This window comes from Gymnogyps californianus, chromosome 2 (genome assembly GCF_018139145.2).
Source record: "Gymnogyps californianus isolate 813 chromosome 2, ASM1813914v2, whole genome shotgun sequence".
Classification (NCBI taxonomy): domain Eukaryota; kingdom Metazoa; phylum Chordata; class Aves; order Accipitriformes; family Cathartidae; genus Gymnogyps; species Gymnogyps californianus.
The window spans coordinates 109,530,394-109,552,454 of record NC_059472.1 but is presented as its reverse complement, the minus strand read 5'-3'; the positions used below and the strand labels follow the sequence as shown (position 1 = coordinate 109,552,454).

The following is a 22,061-nucleotide window of genomic DNA, read 5'->3' as shown; positions in this document are numbered from 1 at the left end:
AATATCAGAATGTTTCCAAGGTAACCTCTTTAATCTCCACTGTATTCAGATGCTCACTTATTTAATACACACATGACGTGTAATCTGATTCAAAACAAACAGATGCTCCTAACAGCAATCTAACACTAAACATGATAGGTTTCTAGAATAACCTCTTGAAGGTGAGAACTTGCCTTGGCCTTGCATACCTTCTAGGGGAACAGCACTTAGATGATATTTAATTATTATCGATTTCTTTTCTTCCCTGCACTGGGTGTGTGATTGGTCATGGACTCTGCATCTTGTTTCTTGAGACTGAGGAGTCGCTGCCTTCAGTGTTACAGATGTTTTCAGGACTTCAAAGCACAAAGGATTTTGATCCAGTATTTGCAGTTTTGGAATAAATATCTCAGAAAACTGAAAAGTCTTACTTGAATAAAAAAATATTTTGTTTTCCGACGACTCCTCATAAGAAGGGTCTGAGGAAGGTGTGCATCACTGGATTAAATGTCAAGAATGAAAAATAAGGGTAGTAGGGAGGGGAGCAAAAGTTGCTGTAATTATGCAGCTGCACTCTGTCCTGTCAGCTTGCGCTCTCTCTCTGCGGAACAAATGAGTGCATGAGGGATGCATAACATCAACAGAACAAAGCCCAGGAACTCCCAAAGCAACTGCCCTGGGTCCTGGAGACCATCAAAGAAATGTATTTTCCTGCAGCCTTTGATGGGCTGTCATAGCTTAACTAACTGGCATCTGTAGCACAATGCTGTTACTTGTCTGCGCTGTGAATGACTGAGAAAATAGAGTTCTGAATCCGTCTTCCTTTGCTCGGTCTTTCTTTGCTTTGGTTTTATTATTTTGGGAGATGAAAGACAGCCCATGAGGATTTAAGTACTAGGTAATTTAAAGGCTGTTTTCATTCTTGGGATGGTAAAGTGGAAGAATGAAATGTACATAGGAAATGGGCACATTTGCCAGTTCAGCATGAACTGAAGGGAGTGAATGCTGGCATGGTTTTAGATAAAAAAAGGGAAACCCCAAATCTAGACTTTGCTTTTAATAGTACTCTAGATAGTATCAGTTCCTGCGAGGAGTAAGTGCCTACCTAGGCTGGAGATGAACCAAGCTTCCAGTTCTTCATCAAAGGAAAGCAAGTTTGGTATCTATGTCTTGATGGTGACACTGAAAGTGTTACCTGTGTTCATTAGAGGCTTAAAAGTAAAATCATTGTATCACCAAATCCTTTTATCTGTAAAAACTAGTATTTGTTTTGTATCGTTTTTAGAGACTGAGGGTGGAAATAGTGAATATCCTCACTTTTGGCATGGTCTTCCTTTCAATTCCTGACAAATGATCCCTTCCCCCCATGCACCCTACTTTATGGGTTGTTTTATAAGGTGACTTATGACTTGTTCTGTAGTTAAAAAATGCAAATAATAACCTTGGTTTTATTTCTCATGCACATATAAAAGGAAATGGAGTAATTGCAGAAGCTAAATTCAATTTTGGAGCTGTGGAAGCTGCCCAGTACCATTTGGAATAGATCAACCGCTTCTAGCGGAGTTGGGAAAATGTTATATCTGTTTCCTTCCAGTTGGAACAAAAAAGGCTACCACTACCCCCTTGAAGCTGCAGAGATTCCAGTGGAATGTTGAATCTTTTTTGCTTTTCTTGGGTGAAAATGCTTTCAATATGTGGCATGCCTCATGCTTTCTTGCAGATCTGACATTAGAACTTTCAGTGTAAGGTCAGTTCCACCAGGAAGGTGTAAACCCCCCCCAGCTTTTATGTTTGTGCAAATGTTGCTGAGTTCATGGGTGTAGAAATAAGAAGGCAAAGCAAGTCCTAACCTTCTCTGGTACTGAGGATCTCCTGGCACTTTCATGAGCATCTGGCTTGACATTCTGATGTAGATCCAAACTGGATATTTCACATAACTACGATAACTATTATAACTATGGTTTCCCAAACAGTTTGAAGAAGATTCAGTACAGTTGTTCCATCTAAGGCAGTCAATGGGGGTTTGGGTTGATGGCAAGTTGAATATGAGTCAACAGTGTGCCCTGGCAGCCAAAAGGGCCAACCGTGTCCTGGGGTGCAACAAGCACAGCATAGCTAGGCAGTCGAGGGAGGTGATTGTCCCACTCTACACTGCACTGGTGTGGCTCCACCTCGAGTACTGTGTGCAGTTTTGGGTGCCTCAATATAAGAAGGACATCAAACTATTAGTGTGTCTGGAGGAGGGCGATCAAGATGGTGAAAGGCGTCGAGGGCAAGACTTAGGAAGAGCAGCTGAGGTCACTTGGCTTGTTCAGCTTGGAGAAGAGAAGGCTGAGGGGTGACCTCATTGCAGTCTACAGCTTCCTCAAGGCGGCAGTGGAGGGGGAGGTGCTGATCTCCTCTCTCTGGTGACCAGCCATAGGACACGAGGAAATGGAATGAAGCTGCGTCAGGGGAAGTTCAGATTGAACATTAGGAAAAGGTTCTTCACTGAGGGAGTGAGTGGTCACTGGAACAGGCTCCCCAGGGAAGTTGTCACAGCACCAAGCCTGTCAGAGTTCAAAGAGCATCTGGACGATGCTCTTAGTCATATGGTTTAGTGCTAGGTAGTCCTGCGAGGAGCAGGGAGTTGGACTCAATGATCCTTATAGGTCCCTTCTAACTTGAGATATTCCGTGATAATTGTTGTTATTGATTTCTCATGTTAATGCTCGCGTATGCCATGACCTATTTAGTAGGTGCAACTGCTGCACGCGCACGAGAACCGAGTGAGGTGATGTATGCGGGTGAGGTTTTATATAGGCGATTTATTATACCAAACCGCTTTACAACCGGGGGTGCGCATGGAGAAGCGGCGGGTGTGGCTCCGCACGGTGAGTGGGGCTCTGGGTGGTGGCGGCCCGCGGCCGGGGGCGCAGGCGGGGCGGGAGGGCGCTGTCCGCGGTGCTGAGGGCGCGCCGAGCCGGCGGGACCTGCCCGCCCGCCTCTCGCCGGGGCCGGGGCCGGGGCCGGAGCTGGGGCCGGGGCGGGAGGGACGCCAACCCCGCGTCTTGCTTATTGTGGGCTCTGAAAAATCAGGGTCTCTTGCTTTTCCTTCCCCCCCCCCCCCCCCCCCTTGCTTTTTTCTCCGCCCCCTGGGATACTGATGAAAGGATTATATTCAATTGAAATTGTATCGTTCTAGGACTGAAGGGCATTTGCAATTTGCTGCATAATGGCCAAACAAAAAAAAAAAGAAAAAAAAGTCAGGCTCCTGAAATGAAATTGCATGCCAGGGATATTTGTATTTCTTTTGTGGGAAAGGTTAATAGATCTAAATGTAAAGTAATGCTTTGTGATGGGAGGCTATCTAATGCTAAACCCACATTAATTCCAAATAAAAATATCATGATTAATGTATGTGCTCTGAGCAGCAGAAGAATTAATAAGAATTAGCTGCTTGTGCTGAAATTTTTTTACTGTTGCAAAACACAGAAAGATTAATTCAAGGTGGAAAAGTTGCTTCTTTTAAGAATCCTATACAGGGAAATATTCCCTTCTTAGAGCACAGCCAAAAAGACTGGCCAGAGACAACTCCTTCTGAAATCTATGAAAATCATTCTTTATACTATGAGTTATATGACTTTGTAATCTTGGTCCTGATGAAACAGCTGTATATCTGGAATAGTATTTGTTCTGTTTACTGTTACAAGGGCGGGAAAGTTTGGTAAAGGGTTGGTGTCCTTTTATACAAGAGTTTCCTGCTGTTTCCTCATTACCTTAGTAAATAAAAATACCTTAATATAATCCTGGTTTTTAATAAGAGTTGCTTCTGTCTTTTGTGACAAAAGTATTTGTTGAAATCACTGGTAACGTGGCTTGTGAGCTCAGTGTCTTAGAATAGTTAGGAGATGGGCTACTTTTACCCTCAGCTGTTAGCATCACCAGGGAAGAAGTAGAGATGAATTTTGATGGATTCAGGCAAGCCTAAAACAAAATATATTTTGTCTAGTAAATTGTTTTCACCCTTAGGCTGCACTTTTCAGTTTCAGTATATGTTGTCTCTTACTCTAATGAATGATATTTTGCCCTTTTCCTGCCTGTGGAAGAGCAGTATGCTTATATTCTTGTCTCTGCAAATCCAGTCTTTCAAACTTTCAGCATGCAGAAGTCCTTCTGATTTCAGTGCACCATATCTAATGAGCAGCTTGTATCTCATAATGCTTTCAGCTTTTGTCTAGGTACTGAAATGGATAGTGTTCTGAAAACTGATACAATTTTAAAGGTCAGATTCCATAAAACATTGTGATTCCTAGCCAATAATGTGCCTTCTGGAACTGATTATTTAGTCTGGAGTTGCACGGTGGACTGTCCCATCCTTTTGTCTGGGCTTCATCAAGTACTTGCCAGGTGCAGTAACCAATAAAACTGGGAAAGATCTGTGTGGGTGAGTTTTGCAAGAGGCCTTCTGTAACAGAGGCAGCAGGCATAGCCAGTTGTTTCTCAGATGCTGTGGAGCTATGTGGTCAGAAAGGTGTTGTCCTTCCCGTTTCCTCAATGACTAGTTTGATCTAGCTGTGTGGAAGACAGAGTTCTGGGTGTATGTTGGAATAGGATTGTGTGATGCTCAGAAATGATGAGGTCTTTTTCCATGTCTTAGATACTTTTAACTCTTTCTTCCTGTTCATCTATGAATTGATCCTAACAGAGCCTCAGAGGCTGTAGCCACAAGAATGACATTTGGATCAACTTGCATCCTACTAATGTATAGCATATACGCAGCTGAATGGGAGGTAACAGCCACTAAGTGGGTCATCCTAGAATACTAAGAGCCATTTCTATCATATCAGTATGGCCAGTCACTCTGTTAAATACCTGTTTTTTTCCTTCTGAATCTACCTATTTGGATCCTTATAGCTGTAATACATAATGGAAATTGTGTGTAGCATCTAGCTTTTTGTCTGGTTAAAAAGAAAAAGCCTCACCCTCAGTTGCTGATAACTGATAGGGTTTCATTGACTTCGTGATCGATAGCAGACCTGTGCCTCCTACCAAATCTGGCTTTGAGCAGATGTCACAAACTCGCTCTGAATGTCCCTTCAGCATACAGATAGCAATCGCCCTCCCCCTGCCCTCCACAAACATGTCTGTCCACAGCAGGCTGCTTTTTTCATTGTTATGTACCCATAACAAAACCAGACTGTACTCATACTGGAAACTATTTACTGTCTGCAGATGGGGCTGTAATTGTTTTTACTTTTTTATTATTAATTTCCAAACCTCCAATAAAAGCACTGGGTGTGAATCCACCGCTCCCTTGATTGCAAAGAGTAATTAATTGATCAGATCTGTTTTCTTTTTACTGTCCTGTGGACTGAAAGATAACGATGTGCAATGTGGAGGATATTCCTGCTAGAGATAGTATTTCTGCAAATCCTGCAAAGCATAACTAATGATCTGTAGAGTACCATCCGACATTCAGTGAGCAGGCTGCCTGCTCTGTCTTCCCCCACACCATGTGCATACATATGTACTCATGTTCTGTATTTTATGGTGTGATCAAAACCAGTCTTTGGTTAATGTTTTAGTAACTTCTCTTTCTCATTGTTCTTACTAGCAGCAGCAACATTTGCAATTTCAATCTGTGGCAGGAAGCACGTTTCCTTTCTTAAAGGAAATCTGAGTGAATTTAGAGGCCACAGAAAAAGACAGCTTGTAGTTCACGTTGCTGCAGTCTGTCAAAGAAAACAGGCTACAAGACAGATGCTGATTTATTTAAAAACAAACAAACAAAAAACCAAGTCTTGTGGTTTTTCTCTTTCCAAATATGCAATCTTAAGGAATGTATTCAAGCATCTGGCTAATTCACATACCATTAATTCTCTAAAGATTACATATGCACACCCAATTAGACCTGCATCATTTATTTAAAAAATGAACATACTCTTGTATTTATATTTTATAGCTATGCCAAATTGTTAAAGGACATAGAAGGAGGAATTTTATGAGGAAAATGTGCAGAGTCCTTCTCTAGAAAAGTTGAAAGCATCAGCAGGGCCATGCCTAAGCTTAGTTTAAAAACCATAAACATACTTTTTTTGTTATTAGTGAATAGGTAAATGGCTTTTTAAAGACATGAATGAACGCTTGTTGAAAACTCTGAGATACAGCCTGTCTTTGTATAGGAGCTAGTGGAGTGGGCACCAACCCTGATGTCTGAGGTCCTTTTGTATTGCAGTAACATGAGTAATCTTCCCTTTGTGTCTGTTTTGCGGACTGCAGTAAGTTGGTGCCAGCTGTGGTTTCTTGAGGGTTTAATAGTCTCAAACAACTACAAGGACATCATCCTCCAAGGGCTCTGTGAGGATGAGCGCCTGATGCTGATGGCGTATGTCCCCTCTCACACTTGTATGGCTCTCCACCAGCCTAACTAAGAGGCCAGTACCACTCAGAAGAATAATTTGGATCTTGGCAAGAGATGAATGATCATAGCCTGCTTCAGAGGATGTGTGTGGGATGGGAAAAACTAATCCGTGCTCCAACTACTCTGTTCATCTCTCTGGTACCTGAGTGCTAAAGAGGCTTAAATCCTTAGAGGCAATGACATTCTTGTCTTATTCTTAGCAGTGAATTCCTGCAAGGTCTGCTAACCAGCAGTAGAGACACTGGTTAGTAGCTGCCTGCTTTATGTTGGGGTTTACTGGCGTAAAGTTGCCATGGAGATCAGTAGGAGTTTTAACCGAGCAGGGACCGCAGTGGTTCGCCCTGTGTGTGTAAATCTGTTTGACATGTCATGTGTATCGGATTCGGCTGTGCTGCTCACATTTGAGGTCCACTTGCTTGTTTGCCTGATTCCTGTATAGGAGAGCCGAACAACTGGCATACAGTATTCATAGCACTGTGATATTAAAAAAAGGCAGAATCGGGATTGGTACCTGCTGTTCCAGGGCCCATATAAAAGCAAGGTCTGGGCAATGAAGGATTTTTAGTGGCTGTCTGAAACAGAGAACTGTTATGAGGCAGAAACAGAAATCTTACAACTTGGGAGATGTGGGAAGGAGGAATCTTCCCAACTCATTTTAGAACTTGTAAAGCGGATTAAAATACGGGGAGGAGGGCGAGCAGAATGAGTGCTGAATATAAATGTCTCCTTTACACTTGTAAAGGGTACGCAGGCTGCACGTGCACAGAAACATTGCTGGGAAAACATCAATTAAAATGCTCGAGACTGACGAAGGCTTTAAGGCTGTCAAGGTAAACAGTGACTCATATTAGTTGAGAAGCAGGAAGGAAAAACATTTAATGGCGTACACCCCAAGCTGGACTCTGAAATGAGGCTTCCCAAGGGGTTGACCTGCAGGCACCGGGATTTTAGCCAGGGCCTGCTGATCTGCAGCCTTTAAAGGTGAAGAGCCAAAGTATTTTTCACTGACTTGGCAGCAGACCTGCTGGGTTTACAATGCATATATGTTTGCAGGGTGTTACGGAGAGAAACTTGGCATATTTCTATTTTTAAAGTAAGAGGAAACAGCCAGCTGATGAAAATATTCAGAAGGAAGGGTTCAGAAGTTGAAAGCTTTGAAGGAGGGGGGGAAAAGGGGGAATAAGGCAGATGTGGAGATGGATTTTTGAACACTACTTGCTCCGGCAGCAGCTACGGAGCCCTCCTGTATGTATTGCCTGGACCGTGGCATCGATTTGAGAGGGGAACGAGGCTTCCACTGTGTTTATCCCGAGGAAAAAGCTCCGGTCCTTTCAACAGAAGCTAAAGCTTGTGCATCTTGAAGACTGGTGTAGGCCTGTTGTATTAGTGGAAAGGCCTGATTGCACGCATCAAAAGCATCTTCTCCTCCTCCTCCCCCCATCTCCTGTACCGCTCTTAACAATTTAATCCATAGCAGTTTGTCTTCATGGGCTGTAATTGATCTATCTGTGATTTAGCTCATCAGATGCTCATTAAAGAGCTTGCAGCCTTTCTTATTCATGAGGAGTGAGAGTCGGGGATCTAAAAACACTTTGTCTTTGTCTTAACTGGATTCATTTAGTATTCTGGGATTCAGGGAGGCTAATAAACTTATACTAGCTATTATTTAAAGGTGAGCTGCCAAGTGAACATGAAGGATGATCCAAGCACCGCCAGTGTGGCGAGCGCTCTCCGACATTGGGTGTCAGGTGTGAGCAGCAGAGGGAATTGTTGCTAAAACCCCAGCAAGAGATTCCTTGCTGCTCTGCGGAGGGTGTCCCACAACGCCCTGGCTGTGTGTGATCAGATAATACAGCTTGTGGTAGAGGTCCTGGAGCTACGTCTGCAACGAAGATGGCATTTTGCACTAGCGATGTCAGTGGGATACGCAGAAATATTTTGTGCATTGTATATAGAGTTTGGGCTTGACGTCTGGTTTTCTTTTTTAAGCGCCGCTATTGTTCTGAGCTGCCGTCTGTACTCTGGCGGTTCCCGTAACGATGTGCGCTTCCCACGTTGCCTGCATACACACGCTGAGAAAATGCCTGTCGCTATCCTTTAACAAGGATACGCTGGCAATCTGCAAAAGAGAACAATACCCCTGGGCTGCAGAAAGCAGTTTCCTTTCGCCGGTACTTTAATGAACACTTGAGATATTTCCAAGCTGTAGGAAGAGGAGATGGGATGGATAGGTTCTCTGTTCTGCTCCCGTCCAAGCCTGGCTCTGTACGCCAGAGACTTCCAGAAAGATGAATAATTCCCTGCAATTATTGAATTTGCTGTGTTGTCATATGCATGGTGTCATCAAACTGGTTATGCCTTGGAGGTCTCTTAAGTGACTATAACCATGAATGGGCTCTTAAGTTCTCTGTGGTCTTTTAAGACAGCAGTTCTGCCAGGGAACACATGCAGCTGGATCCTGTGCCTGCACCGAATGTATTGACTTTGTTTGTGAATCGTGGGAAGCTATCGGGCCCCACAGACAAAGCCCTGCGTGAGGGACCTGAACCCTGGCAGGGCATGCTGCCATTCACATGAACTGACTTCCCAGTTGCTGTATGTATTGGGACTGGGAAATCTTTGGCAATATAAACCTTTCCTAATTGCTCAAAGTCACAGTATTTATAAATACTCTAAGCTTGTGTTTATAATTGTACATTGTCCTACATAAATATTAATACCGTATTTTTCTTTCTTTGTAGTGTACGGAAGCCAAAAAGCATTGCTGGTACTTTGAAGGACTATATCCTACATATTATATGTAAGTAGTCATCACTTTCCTTTTTGCATTTTCTAGCGCTCAAGAGAGAATTAGATTCTGTAGGCTCTTAAGAGTGTTGTTCTTTCACTGATTATACTTTTTCCATAACTTCTCTGAGAGTTTTTCTAATTTAAAAATGAAGATGCAATGAACTTTCCTTTCCCTCTTTCCCTGTGTCTCATCTCTTTCCCTTTCTCCTTATTAAAAAAAGTGTACAGTCTTGTTTCGCCACCCAGTACTGGTGACCTTTCCAATTGAAAACAAAATGCAAGATCTTAAACGGCTCTTATTTCAGAACGCTGAAAGGAAACGTAAGTAGAGCCATGTGAGGACAGTTCTCCCTTTGTTTTGAACAAGGGCAGGTAATCAGGCAGAATACCAAGAATGCTTTGAAAGTAAGTTTGTCCCAGTGCTAATACTGTTGTTTAATTTAGGGACTTGGGATGATTTGTTATCCATGGCATAACTGTCCTTTTGATGAGTGGCATCTACAGTCACGTCAGGCTTGGGTGTGAACGAAATGTCAGTGACCTGTAGGTGCATGATTGAGGAGCTCTCTGAATTGCAGTTTTCTGTTTTAAATTGCCCACATCAACAACAAAAAGGTAGAGGAAATGTGTGGGTGGGAGGTGTCTTCCCTGGGGATTTGGCGCAGAAAGGAGATAAATGTAGTAAATTTTGTCCCTGGGTTGTGTAACTTTATAATTGCAAACACCTGTAAACATAAGTTTAAAAAAAATAAAAATAAAGTGGGGTGGAGGAGTAGGTAGCAGCATTAGGTCATCTGTTCCCTGAGCAAGCTCTTCCTTGCTGAAGGATTGAAAATTACTGTAATCCTTATGCTACCCAAGAACTTTCCTCCCTTTTCTTCTCCACCTCCACTTCATCTGCCAGAAACAGGAGAGAAATGCTAGAAACCAAAAGCAGCCAGGAAGCCAGGCGAGAAACAAAGCTCACTGAAAGAATGAAACACTGTATGGTTTAATCATCTGTGATCCTGAATATTAACTGCTTAGGAAGTGCCTAGAACTCACTGTCTTTTTCAGGTGACTGAAATGTTGAGAATTACTCATAAATGGTTGGCCAGAACAGATGGGTGAATTTAAATAAGTTCATTTTCTTTGCACGCTAATAACAACAGGACTTTGGTTCCACCTACATTTTATTTTGTTTTGCTGCAATGTGGGAAAGAAGCTAGGATGTTATGAAATTATGAAAATCCCACTGTACCTTGACATTCAGGAGTGTATTATTCATCATCGCCTCTGTGTTCTGCTTACGTTTCTGCCCACATGCTTTTGCAGCCAGTGTTTGTCTCCCTCGGTAATACAAAGGGGTAGCTACTTGGATATTGGGTGTTAGCTCAGACTCTTCGAGCTCAGTAAATACATACTGAGTCCTGCAAAAGCAAGGCGTACAAAGGGGAGGCTCGCTATCTGCAATAGATCTGATGCACGGAAGGTTGCTTTCTAATTGGTTTCCTTTTGGTAACTAGTTTACTGTTTTCTTTGTGTGCTGAAATGGAGTATCTTGTAGAAAAGCAGTGTGTTTATTTTCCAGTCCGTCGAAGAGGTTAATTGGAATTGCACACAGCTTTGAACTGGAAGGAAGAAAGTTGTGGGAGGGGCTAAGATGTTGGTGGGTTGTTGGTTGGTGTGGGAGATCTTTTAATGTGGAGGGAAAATTGTTCGTCCTGGTTTCGGCTGGGACAGAGTTAACTCTCTTCTTAGTAGCTGGTACACTGCTGTTTTGGATTTAGTGTGAGAATAACGTTGATAACACGCTGATGTTTTAGTTGTTGCTAAGTAGCGCTTATCTTGAGTTAAGGACTTTTCAGTTTCCCATGCTCTGCCAGCAAGCAGGTGTGCAAGAAGCTGGGAGGGAGCAGAGCCAGGGCAGCTGACCTGAACTAGCCCCAGGGATATTCCATACCATGGAATATCATGCCCAGTATATAAACAGGGGGGAGTTGGCCGGGAGGGGTGGATCGCGGCTCAGGCATCGGTCAGCAGGTGGTGAGCAATTGCATTGTGCACCACTTGTATTTTCTTGGGGTTTATTTCCTTTTTTTTGTTATATTCCTTTTCATTACAATTATTATATTATTATTATTAGTTAGTATTATATTTTATTTTACTTTAGTTATTAAACTGTTCCTATCTAAACCCACAAGTTTTACTTTTTTTTCCCAATCCTCCTCCCCATCCCACTGGGAGGGGGGAGGGGTGAGCGGCTGCGTGGTGCTTAGTTGCTGGCTGGGGTCAAACCACGACACTGTTTTATATTGACTATGTAAGGTCAATCAGAAGACTGTTACTAGTAGTTGTGTGTGTTTGTGGTAGTTACTGCAGCACCCTGTTATCCGAGTCATTGCATAAACATGTTGCGATTGCCAGTCTCCTGGATAGTGTAAGTAAATGGAAAAAGGAAGGGGAAAGGGGTGGGATGTGTGTGCTCAGTGATTGTGCGATGGTGATGAGTGTCCTGTTAATGCTATTGTTGTTGTTGCGATTATGAGTTTAAGTGGGGAAGAAGAAACACTAAGGAAAGACAATAAGGGTTTGGGGATGGTAAAGCTCAGAGGATAGATAACGTGACAAGTGAAGAAATGTGGAAGGGAGGGGGAAGAGGGTATTTGAATGCATAAGAGCCCAGTAGGTTTAGAGGGGGTGTGCGTCAAAACGACAGGAAGGTCATTAATGTCTGTGGTGCCTGGGGTTTCCTACTTTGTTACTTCCGCAATTTCAATTTCTGTTGTGTAGGATCCCCAGCTGCTTCCTACCTGTGCTGTCTTTTCACACCTGTATGGTGGAGGAGAGGCACAACACCAATCTCAATATCTTAGGGTGAAGTCCCTTCACTTGCTAATCCCACAGAAAGTTGTTCATTTTAGCACATTTGAGTTAGTGTTGAATCAGCTTGGTACAGTTTTTGGCGAACACTGGAGAAATGGGAGGAAGGGAGTATTCTGCATATTGTGGGGGAGGAAGCATGAATAGGATCTTCTTCATTAGCATATGGTTAGTTGTTAAATCATGTAAAGGCATAATATGTAACTTTATCCTGAGAGTGTCTCCTCTGTGCAAATCTAGATCTGGGATGTGCTGTAGTGAAATGGGTTTTATTTTATCTTACAATTTCTGGAGCAACAATCCGTAAGAAGCAGATATATTTAGTCAAATGAGTTCACAATAGATTCCATTCCTTTCTATCACTGGTTTTCTGACAGAAGTTTTTTCTACCTGGTTAACATATGTAGTCTGTCCTTTGGTCTTGAGACTATCTTTGGAGACTTATGAAACCCAGCAATGCAATCCTTTTTAATGATTTCCCTGTGATTTCAGTCCCATGCTGGCGGTATGTCACGTCTCCCTTGGAGACACTTTGTATTATAATGAAAAGGTTGGCTTGTCAGCTCAGAAATACCAAGTCCTGTGTGTATTCACAGATCTAGTGTGGCATGCTCGGACCATGGCATCCCTGGACTGGCATGTCCATATGCCTTATCTCTTCTGGGTAGGCACGTCCTCCTAGAAGGTGCCTGCTTCTCTTTAAATTGCCCAGAGTAATAGAAATCCAAGGTGGACTATCACATAAAATGATTGTTTGCTTTTATCAGAAGTTTAAAGGCAAGATAGAGCCTTTACAGGAAAGATGAACTCAGCTACTTCAGCCATCTGAAGACAGAGATAACACTGTGTCTGCTAAGCAAGAAGAACATGGGATAAGAAATCAGTGTGCCAAAACAAGTCTACTGGAAATTCAGCTAGATTGGGGGTAAAACTTGTAGTGATATGACTGTTGTTCTTCTGGAGCTTAAGTTTTTTTAGTTTTTAATTCAATCTGTCTTCCAGTGTAATTATTTAAAAAAGAAAAAGCTATTAGAGATCTTGCTCAAAGCTTTATTAAAACTTGTTGGTTATGCTTTCTGTATTAACAGCTAGGGCAAAAGTTGGAGGTCTCTGTTACAGAACTAATGATACATCTCTCTGTCCAAATAGTTAATGGTATTAGTACCTTTTCTTAATTATTTTTCCAGTGGACATAATTGTTCTAGCCTTCATAGATTAGCAGTAAGCTTTAGTTTAATTCAAGCATGTTTCTTCCAAATATAATTCCATTTCTTAAGGCTAGACTGAGGAATTGATCATCTTCCAAACTTTTCTGCCTCTGCTGTGTGAATAAGATATAGCTTATTTCAAACTAGAAGCAATCATGGAAAGCTTGCCAGGAATTTGAGACACATACATCGGTCTTCTACTGTTGATACAGAGAATTTCCAAGACTGCTCTTAACTTACTTCATTAACCAAACCAACCATTTCTTCATGTCCTAGTTGCCTGAGTCACAAGATATTGTCAGTTAGATACTTTTCTCCTGCTTCAGCAAAACATTTATTTATGTGGCCTGAAAAAATAAGTAAACAAATATAAAGTGGAGGAAGGAATTAGTCATTGGAGTCTAATTCTTATCCTTTGGAAAAGCAGGGAGCCAAGTTATCCCTGACTTTGCTTAAAGAATTAGATCATACATCTCCTTGTGTGGATGCACAGGAAGCAATTCAGAATTAAAGCTGTCTCAACAGACTTGACTCTGATCCTCTACAAGGATCCTCATCCTACTCTCGCTTAAATAAGCCAGCTCAGCCTTATTCTAGATGTACCTGAAGTGCTGATGGTTGGCAGAAGAGACGGTCAAGATACTTCTCTTACTTGGCAATGATGTGAATAATAACATAGTGAATGCATTAGATTGCGAAACCACCTTCTCTGTATGCAGATGCCAGCAGCACTTAGGATACTCCCATTGTTTTTTCCACTTCAGAATTGGGAATGAATAGTAGAGGGAAGGCTGCCTTACATTTTGCTGATGCGGAGTAGTTTGATTAGAATGATTGTGAATGTCCCCCTCATTGCAGGGTGAAGTATGTTCCCTGGTATGACTGACCAATCCCATAGGTCTCTCCTGTTTATTTTTCCTCCTGTTGTTAGCTACCATAACATCGGAGCTTTTAATGAGGTGATAAATTCCAGATGCTAGAACCTGCATGTTTCTAATCCTCTCCTTCCAGGCTCCATGGCATGTTTATAAAGCAGCACAAATGTTTTTGAGTATGAGTGGTAAGCACATGTCCACAGCAATAGAAATACCGTCGCTGATGTCACTGGGTTGGTGAAGTAGTCACCCACAGGAAGGGGGTTGGCTGACTTACAGGGAGAAAAGAGTTTTGATGCTATCCAGTATTGAGTTAACATTATTTCAGCTCGTCCTGTTGGATTATTGTGCATTGAATTTTTTAATAATGTGATATTCTAAGAGAAGTAGTGAGGAAAAGAGAGTAACTCTAATCAGAGAATCAGATAATAACTCAGGTGGGAAGGGTTCTCAGGAGACCTCCCATCCAACCTCCTGCTCAGAGCAGGGTCAGCCATGAGGTCAGACCAGGTTGCTCAGGGCTTTAACCAGTTAGGTCTTGGGAAAACTCCAAGGAAGAAGGTGGCACAACCTCTTCCGGCAATGTGCTCTGCTGCCTGGCTGTCCTCATGGTGGATAAGTTTTTCCACATACTAAGTCAGAACATCTTTTTGTTTCAGTTTACATCCATTGTCTGTTGTCCTTCCACCCTGCACCACTGGGAAGATCCTGGCTCCATCTTCTTAGTAACCTCCTCCTGGGTACTGGCAGGCTGCTCTTGGGTCCCTCTGAAGCCATTTCTTCCCTAGGCTGAACAAGCCCAAGTCCCTCAACCTCTCGTCATAGGGCAAGTGCCCCAGCCTCTGACTGTCTTGGTGGCCCTTTGCTGAGCTCGCTCCAGTTTATCAATTTCATTCTTTTTACTGGGGATGCCAAAACCAAACGTGGTATTTTAGATGCGGTCCAACAAGGGCTCAGTAAAAGGTGATTAGTTACTTCCCTTGATCCACTGGCTAGGCTTCTGTTGACACAGTCCAGGGTGCTCCTGGCCTTCATTGCTGTCATGGCACACTGCTGGCTCATGTTCAGCTTGCTGTCTACCATGACCCCTAGGACCTTTTCAGCAGAGCTCCTCCACAGCCAGCAAGATGTTCATCCTTCCCACAGGCAAGACTTTGCATTTGTTTTTGTTCAATTTCATGAGGTTCCTGTCAGGCCATTCCTCCAGCTAGTCTAGACCTTTGAGTGGCAGCCATGTCCTTGAGCTCATTGATCCCCAGTTTGGTGCCATCTCCAAACTTGGTGAGAGTACTCTATCACCAATTCCAGCAACACGCTTGTCAACAGGACAGGTCCAGACCTCTGTGGTACTACCAGCGATTACTATATTCTCTATAGGGAGAGTGTGACCCGTTGACCACTGCCCTCCAAGCCCCACCATCCAGCCAGGCTTTTTTTACCCATCTAGCTGTCCGCCTGTCCAGACTGTAATGTCCAAACTTGGGTACAAGAATATTGTGGGAGGCAGTGTGGAAAGCCATGCTGAAGTTGAGGTAAATGACATCTGCTGCTCTCTGGCTTGTCCACAGATACCATCCACTGCCAGTGTAGTGGTAGAAGCTCTTCTTGCTGCAGTTGGTGTCCCTTGCAACTGTCAGTTGTAGGTGAGGTTTGGCTTTCCTAACATCACACCTGCTTGTGTATGTGATGATTTCTAAACTCCTCCTTGGTAGCCTGTACTAGCTTCCACCTCCTGAATACTGACTTTTTGCACTGGAGCTCTGCCATGGGTTCCTTGTCTAAGTATCTTTTGACTGTTCACTGGTGTGCTACTGGGTGAAAGACCTCCAGAAAGAAACATAGACACTTCCTCTGGAAGAAAATGTTAACCATTGCTGCTGGTAAATACATGAAGAACAGAATAAACATAGGGGAGTGCCATCTTGTGACCTCTTCTAATTCTTACCCAAAGCAGGACCTGAATTAACGTTAAAGGCATGTGCAGATGAAAGTGCTATATTTTTAGGCTAATATGTTTCTGCCATAGAAAGTAGTTTACTGCATACAGCAGACAGCTGCATGTGTACACATTTACATTGATTAAATCTGTTTAATTTTTCATTTAGAATTAGTATAAGAACATTAATGTAAACCTAAAAAAGGAATGTTTGCTAATATTCTTCATGTTTAAAATACGTTCCTGCCCTACATGGGAACAGTCAATTCTTTTTCTTATTGTGGAGAAGAATGCTGATTGTATTCTGTTTGTGATTTTTCATGGTTTTTGAAATAAATTTCTTGTGCATTTCCACACACTTCTCTTCCTTTGCAGATTAAATTTTGTTGTATTTATCACAGTCGTATTCATCTGGTTTTTGAATGTAAGCCCTTATGTGCTTGGTGGTCAGTCTAATAATGATAATTTTGTGCATTATCAAGAACCTGCAAAATGTTACAGATGAAAACAATAAAAAAGCCATTTTCTCTTGCTGTTATTCAGATAGTTTAGCAAGCACGTCTTCCATCAACGTGTGTGCAAGAGGCTGGGAAGAACCCCCTATCTAGACATGGGGCATGTTGCATGATGGGAGCTACTTTCTGTGCTCCGCATCCTGTTATGTTTACTGCTTTTAATTAAGTTGGATTTCCTGATGATACACTTAGCTTTCCCATTGCAATTACAGCTGCATGAAGTGTCAGCAGGTGTGTGCTTAGGGCAGTAATCTAGCTGTTGATTTATTCTTCCATTTGATTTGAAGCCAGCATGGAGGAGGGAGAGGGGAGGCAGTGTAATAATTTTGCACGCTTCCAGGCGCCTTGAATGGCTGGCACTGTACAGAAACGGAGACCTGGATTCAGGCCAGGGCCACCAATTTAGCGGCGAGCAGCCACAGGAAGGGCCTGTTTGCATATGTAGTTCAATGCAAGAACGTAAGTGCACAGTTTGTATTGTGAAGGAAGACAGCAGTAATTATCAGACCATCTGTATATAATGGCAACAAAACCCCACCACCATTGCTCAGTCCTGTGTGGCTTTAAACAATAAGGGTATAAAACATCACAACTAGCTTCGATTGTCTGTGCCCTTAAGGTGGTATATTCCTTGCTTCAAATAAGGGACTAGATTCCCTTGATGTTGATGGATCTGTTGAGGTTGTAGTCCTGACTGCTGTAGTCGCCCAGCAACTAGATACCTTGCCATGCACTTGAATTTGCTTCAATGGATTGGTTGTCTGATGCACAACCTGGGGAGCATTAGGCTACCAAATTAACAACCCACTCAACTTGCCAGGAGTGAGTCCTGAGGAGGGGAGAGGGATTTAATATCTCAGCCTTCACAGGCAATCAAGCAGGTGACTGACCTAATTTGAGATTTGAAGATCTGAACGATTTTGGAGTTGGAGGCTGACCAGGCATAGGCAGCTTATGCTGAGAAAGGTGAGGAAGGAGGAAAAGAGGGCAGTCTCTGTCTTCTAGTGCAGTATTCCTCTGAAACCAGACTCTCCTCTGGCTGAGGTGGAGCAGGGAACCCAGTCCCACCGCCCTCTCATTTCCAGAGGATGCAATAACCACAGTTGTGACTTATAATGAGTGAGCTTCAGTTTTTCTTGTTGAGGCTATTTGACTTGAAATACTCATCAGAGCATTAACTCTTCCGTGTCCCAGGCAAGAACCCTAATGTGAGGCTGAGAATCAGTTTCTTCTGGCTTCTTGTCAGTGGGACAGGAAGGCTTGTACCTGGTTTGAGCTCCAGTAGACAGCATCAAGGAGCACTTGACCCCAAAGTCATCCTGAAGCTTCTAACCCTTTCTGGATAGGGAGACCCTGAATTAAAATTTTGAAAGACTTGGAGGCACCTAACTGTTGGCCATTAGTACCTGTGCCCTTCTCTGCGTTTGATCATGGGGTGGCTTGGTGAAGGAAAAAAAAAGATTTACAATGCATTAGTATGTTAAATTCAGGCAGATAGCAAATTCATGGACACCCATCGCCCCCTGCCAGCAGACTGCTTATAATCTCCCAAAGCAGTGCCTAGATGCAGTAGGACTGCTCGCCCACTGGGAGCAGCTTGAGATATGAAGAACTAATCGTCTGTTTAATAAGGGGCCCGATGATTAACTAGAAGTCCTTGTTCCTGTTGGTGTGAGAAATTTACAATTCCACCTCCAGAAAATTAAAACTTGTCATACAGATTATCTATGGTTTACTTTTGCCAGAGCCTTAAGCTATGCTCTTTTTCTGCTTTGTTCTGCGAAAAAAAGGCCTGCAGCCTATGGTGAAAAATTACTATTTAAGGTACCATATACTGCCACTGGACAAAGCCCAAACCACAGCAATTCTTGCTAGCTCCTGCCACAGGAGGAGCAGGGAAAATTTCTAGATGGATGTGTGCTGGCCAGAAAGCCATTTGGTGAGACTTGCTGCCTTTGCAGACAACAAGGAGAGTCCCTCTGTAGGGTGGCTTTCCTCTTGGGGTGTGAGAAGAGAGGGCTGCGGTTATGGCAAGCTGTTGGGTAGCAGAAGGCTTCTAGAAGGGTCGTTTTGATAGGAGCAGCTGAGAAAATACTTCTCATCCCATCAGAAGTAGCAGAGGATTTACCATATTCTGCTGAGTTCTTGCACAGAGACGGTGTTTATAGGCTCTTCACCTAAAGAATAATTGAGAAATAATCCCTTTTTCAGCTGTTGCCTGCTCTTGTTTTTCACGTCTGTGTGAAGGACAGGAGCCAAGTATCTTGTCTCGTTGTAGGAGATTTTAGTTGTGTCAAAGCAGACAGGAATCGAATCTGAACAAATACTGTTTCTGCCTCTGTTGTTTCTACTCTGTGGAAAAAATGACCTGACAGCCCCTTTCCTCCTTTTTGCCTTACGTTTTCTTATGTAGTTAAGGGCTGGGTGATTTATCAAGTACCTGGGTAACTATATCTCCAGTGCTCTCCTGGGTACCAGCGACAGCGTTTTACTCTCAAGTAGAGATGTTCCACTGAGGTCACGGCTGCGTTCATCTGTGAAGCAGTTATATTTGTTATATATATAGTTATATTTTCGCCAAAATCAGACCTACATTTTACAAGGCACTGTTCTTGCATGTGCTGAGAGATCACCATTGCTATGTATAAGAAAAGAAGAGAAATGCTTTTGGGTGCTGAGAACCTGTGACTACAGGTAACTGTGGTGGAGTTGTGTGCCTGCTGAAAATTAGGCCATGTATGCAGACACGCCAAGGAGACACAACCAGCTCTAAGACCAAGGCTGGAAAGCAGATACTGCCTATCACTCTGCTCCACCAGCCAAAGACCTTGCCTGCGTTACGGCTCCTCAAGCATTTAAGTGAATGCCAGTGGAGGGGTGTGGCCTTTGTGTTGCAGCATCTTTCTGGAGAGAGATTAAACCACTTTGGGACTCAGAAATAGTTACTTAGGTGGGACTCCTAAGTGCAGAGTTGGACTCTGTGTTTCAGTTTCCATGTTCAGTGGGCTGCTGTAGCAGAATGGATTCCTTGGGATAACCTCTCCACTGTGCTTGTAGCGTTAAGCTCCTCCATGTGTCTGGTGGTCTTCCCCATGTATGCAGTCAATAACCTGGGTCTTCCCTTACGTAGCAGTACAGGCAATGGCTTTGCTTTGAAAACTGCTTTTTATTGAAAGATAGAAATGCACATACAGAATGGTCTGAAATGAATTAATCAATGGTGAAATAAACTTGGTAGAAAAATAAATCCCTCTCTTTTAGTTATGTGGTACGCCTTCTATTGATCCTCTTCCTCATTCCTCATCCTTCAGGTCAAATTCGGAGTCTTGTGGCAGTGTAGTCCTGTTGAGCTCAGTGGCATTACTCATCGATAGCACAGCCAAGACTCTGAGCTTCATCAGAATTGGTTTTGCTAGTCACTTTGTGGTGGTTGCCTGCTTTGTTTTTCTTTTTATTTCATGGCTTGTTTGATTTTTCTGTGTTCAGCATCACTGTATCCTAGCAGCTGACTTCCAAGCAGATTAATTTTTTTTTTTTTTTTTTTTTTACTTTTTTGTCCTAGAACAAGTAAATACATATGCGTACTTCAGCTGTCTGCCTTCATCTGTTCAGTGGTAGCAGACCTGAGCCTTCTGGCTTTGAGGGCTCAGCGCTGGTCTGCCTGGAGGTGACCCAGTCTCAGCAGTCCATCCTTTCCAGTTCTTGTGAGCACTTGTGGTTCTCATTCTGGTCTTTTGCCCATGCCAGTATTAGGACCACAGCTGGGACTTCCTTAGCTTCATCTGATGCTACTAGCCATTCCCCCCAAAATCTTTCTTTTCTGTTCTTAGTTTTGGTCTATTGCTATATCCTCATTTACTTAACTTCCTGGCTCCCCTTGGTTTCGCCCCTGCCCACTTCAAAAACTGCTAGTGCTTCTTGTATTCCAGTGAATCCCAGTTTGCTTCATAGATCTTCACATACATGCAACAATCATTTAACCTGTGACTGGCAGGCAGCCTTTTTTGGAATTAGTCAGGCTTGTCTTCAGGACACTGGTTAGAAAACATGCAGTTTACTGTATCTGGTTGTTGTGAGGGTTTTGTAGTTTTCTTTCACCCTCCCATCCTCTGTCTCTGTGTCTACGGTAGGGTTTCTGCCACTACATGTGGATTAAGAATTTATGTTTTGTTTTACTCTTCCAAAGGACATTGCTGATAAAACATCTTAAATGTTAAATCAGGTTTTGGCACATATGATGCAAACAGTCTAGAGAGGAAACCTAAGAACGCTACAGCCTGCATTTCAAAGGGATGGTGTTGATGGGGGATACCCATGTTGAGTGAGGACAGGGAACGTTTTCAGTCCACTATGGCCATACAGTCTACCGAAGACTGTAATCCTTGCTTTACCTCTTTCATTTCTCCACTTTTCAGCAAGTGCCAATCAGGGAATTATTTTTAGATGCAGTTCTTTGCTGTGGCAGCTCTGCTAATAAGGGACTTGTTCAGCTGTGTAGATGCAAGTATAAATGGAAAAGAGCTTCTGGACCATTCCATTGAGCAGTTGTTATCTGCAGAACACATGCGAGTACGGGGTTTGTTTGTGGGGTTTGGGTCATACCGTATACCCTTATGTGAAACTTTGTTCTTTGCTTGTCCATTAAGGAAAGAAGTTCAGCGTCATGATTTAAGTGCGAACCCATACAAAAAGCTTGTCACTGAGATCTGACATGCAGTGTAACTTTGATCTCTGACACAGCAGTTCCTTGGTGTGCTGGCAGTACAAGTTGTTGGACATGCAGATGCATTCATTTCACTATACTGAATTATGAATGAAAAGATGTACCTTCTAAATCATAAATCACATTGCAGACAGTTTTCAAAAGAGAGACCGTGTGCTTGGTGAAGTTGCAGATTAGCAAAGCAGCTAATGGATCATGTCTTATCCTACGTAATGGGTTAAATTTTTATCAAGGAGACAAACATTGCCCTAGGGAAATGCAGTTCTCAGGACCATTGTTGATGTATGGAAGAGGGAAGTCGGCTTTAGAAAAGTCTTCTGTAGGAGATGGGCTCGGTTCAGTTCAGATCGATAGTAAGACTCATTCTTCTTCAACTGGCACTGGGCACAACCAGTCCTTCTCTGTAAAGCAGAGCCAAAGCATGAGTGTAATTTAAAGAACATGCGTATCAATTCAATAAACATATGTGTGTGTGCTTAATTGTTTTTTTATGAACCAAGGTCTTAATTCTGCTGGGATTTGCTGTCAGGCAGTAAGAGATAGTACATCAAAGACTGATTATACTTAAAGCTTGTATGTTACTCCTTTAATATGCTGATTTCATTGTCATCTTTTGCCTGCTAATAAATATGGCTTTTGTAAGTAAATTAATTTTCTTGTAATTGGGATCGATGTTGTCAGAAGTTGTGTTGTTTCTTCATAGCGCATTGAGTCAAGAACAAGAGATCAGCAGAGCTTCTGTGGTACCCTGATGGCAGTATCAGCAAATG

The 22,061-nt window shown here is 42.8% G+C and overlaps 2 protein-coding genes across 2 annotated transcripts in view; one reads left to right on the top strand and one right to left on the bottom strand.

Moving 5' to 3' along the window:
* LANCL2 (LanC like glutathione S-transferase 2) overlaps positions 1 to 22,061 on the bottom strand; it is a 166,393-nt gene that overhangs the window by 95,372 nt on the left and 48,960 nt on the right. The gene's annotated exons all lie outside the window — the stretch shown is intronic.
* The window catches only part of VOPP1 (VOPP1 WW domain binding protein), a 67,302-nt gene that overhangs the window by 35,569 nt on the left and 9,672 nt on the right, over positions 1 to 22,061 (top strand). Inside the window, exon 2 of the mRNA XM_050892656.1 lies at positions 9,124 to 9,182. Within this exon, the coding sequence (XP_050748613.1) occupies positions 9,124 to 9,182 (59 nt within the window). The remainder of the gene's footprint in view (positions 1 to 9,123; positions 9,183 to 22,061) is intronic.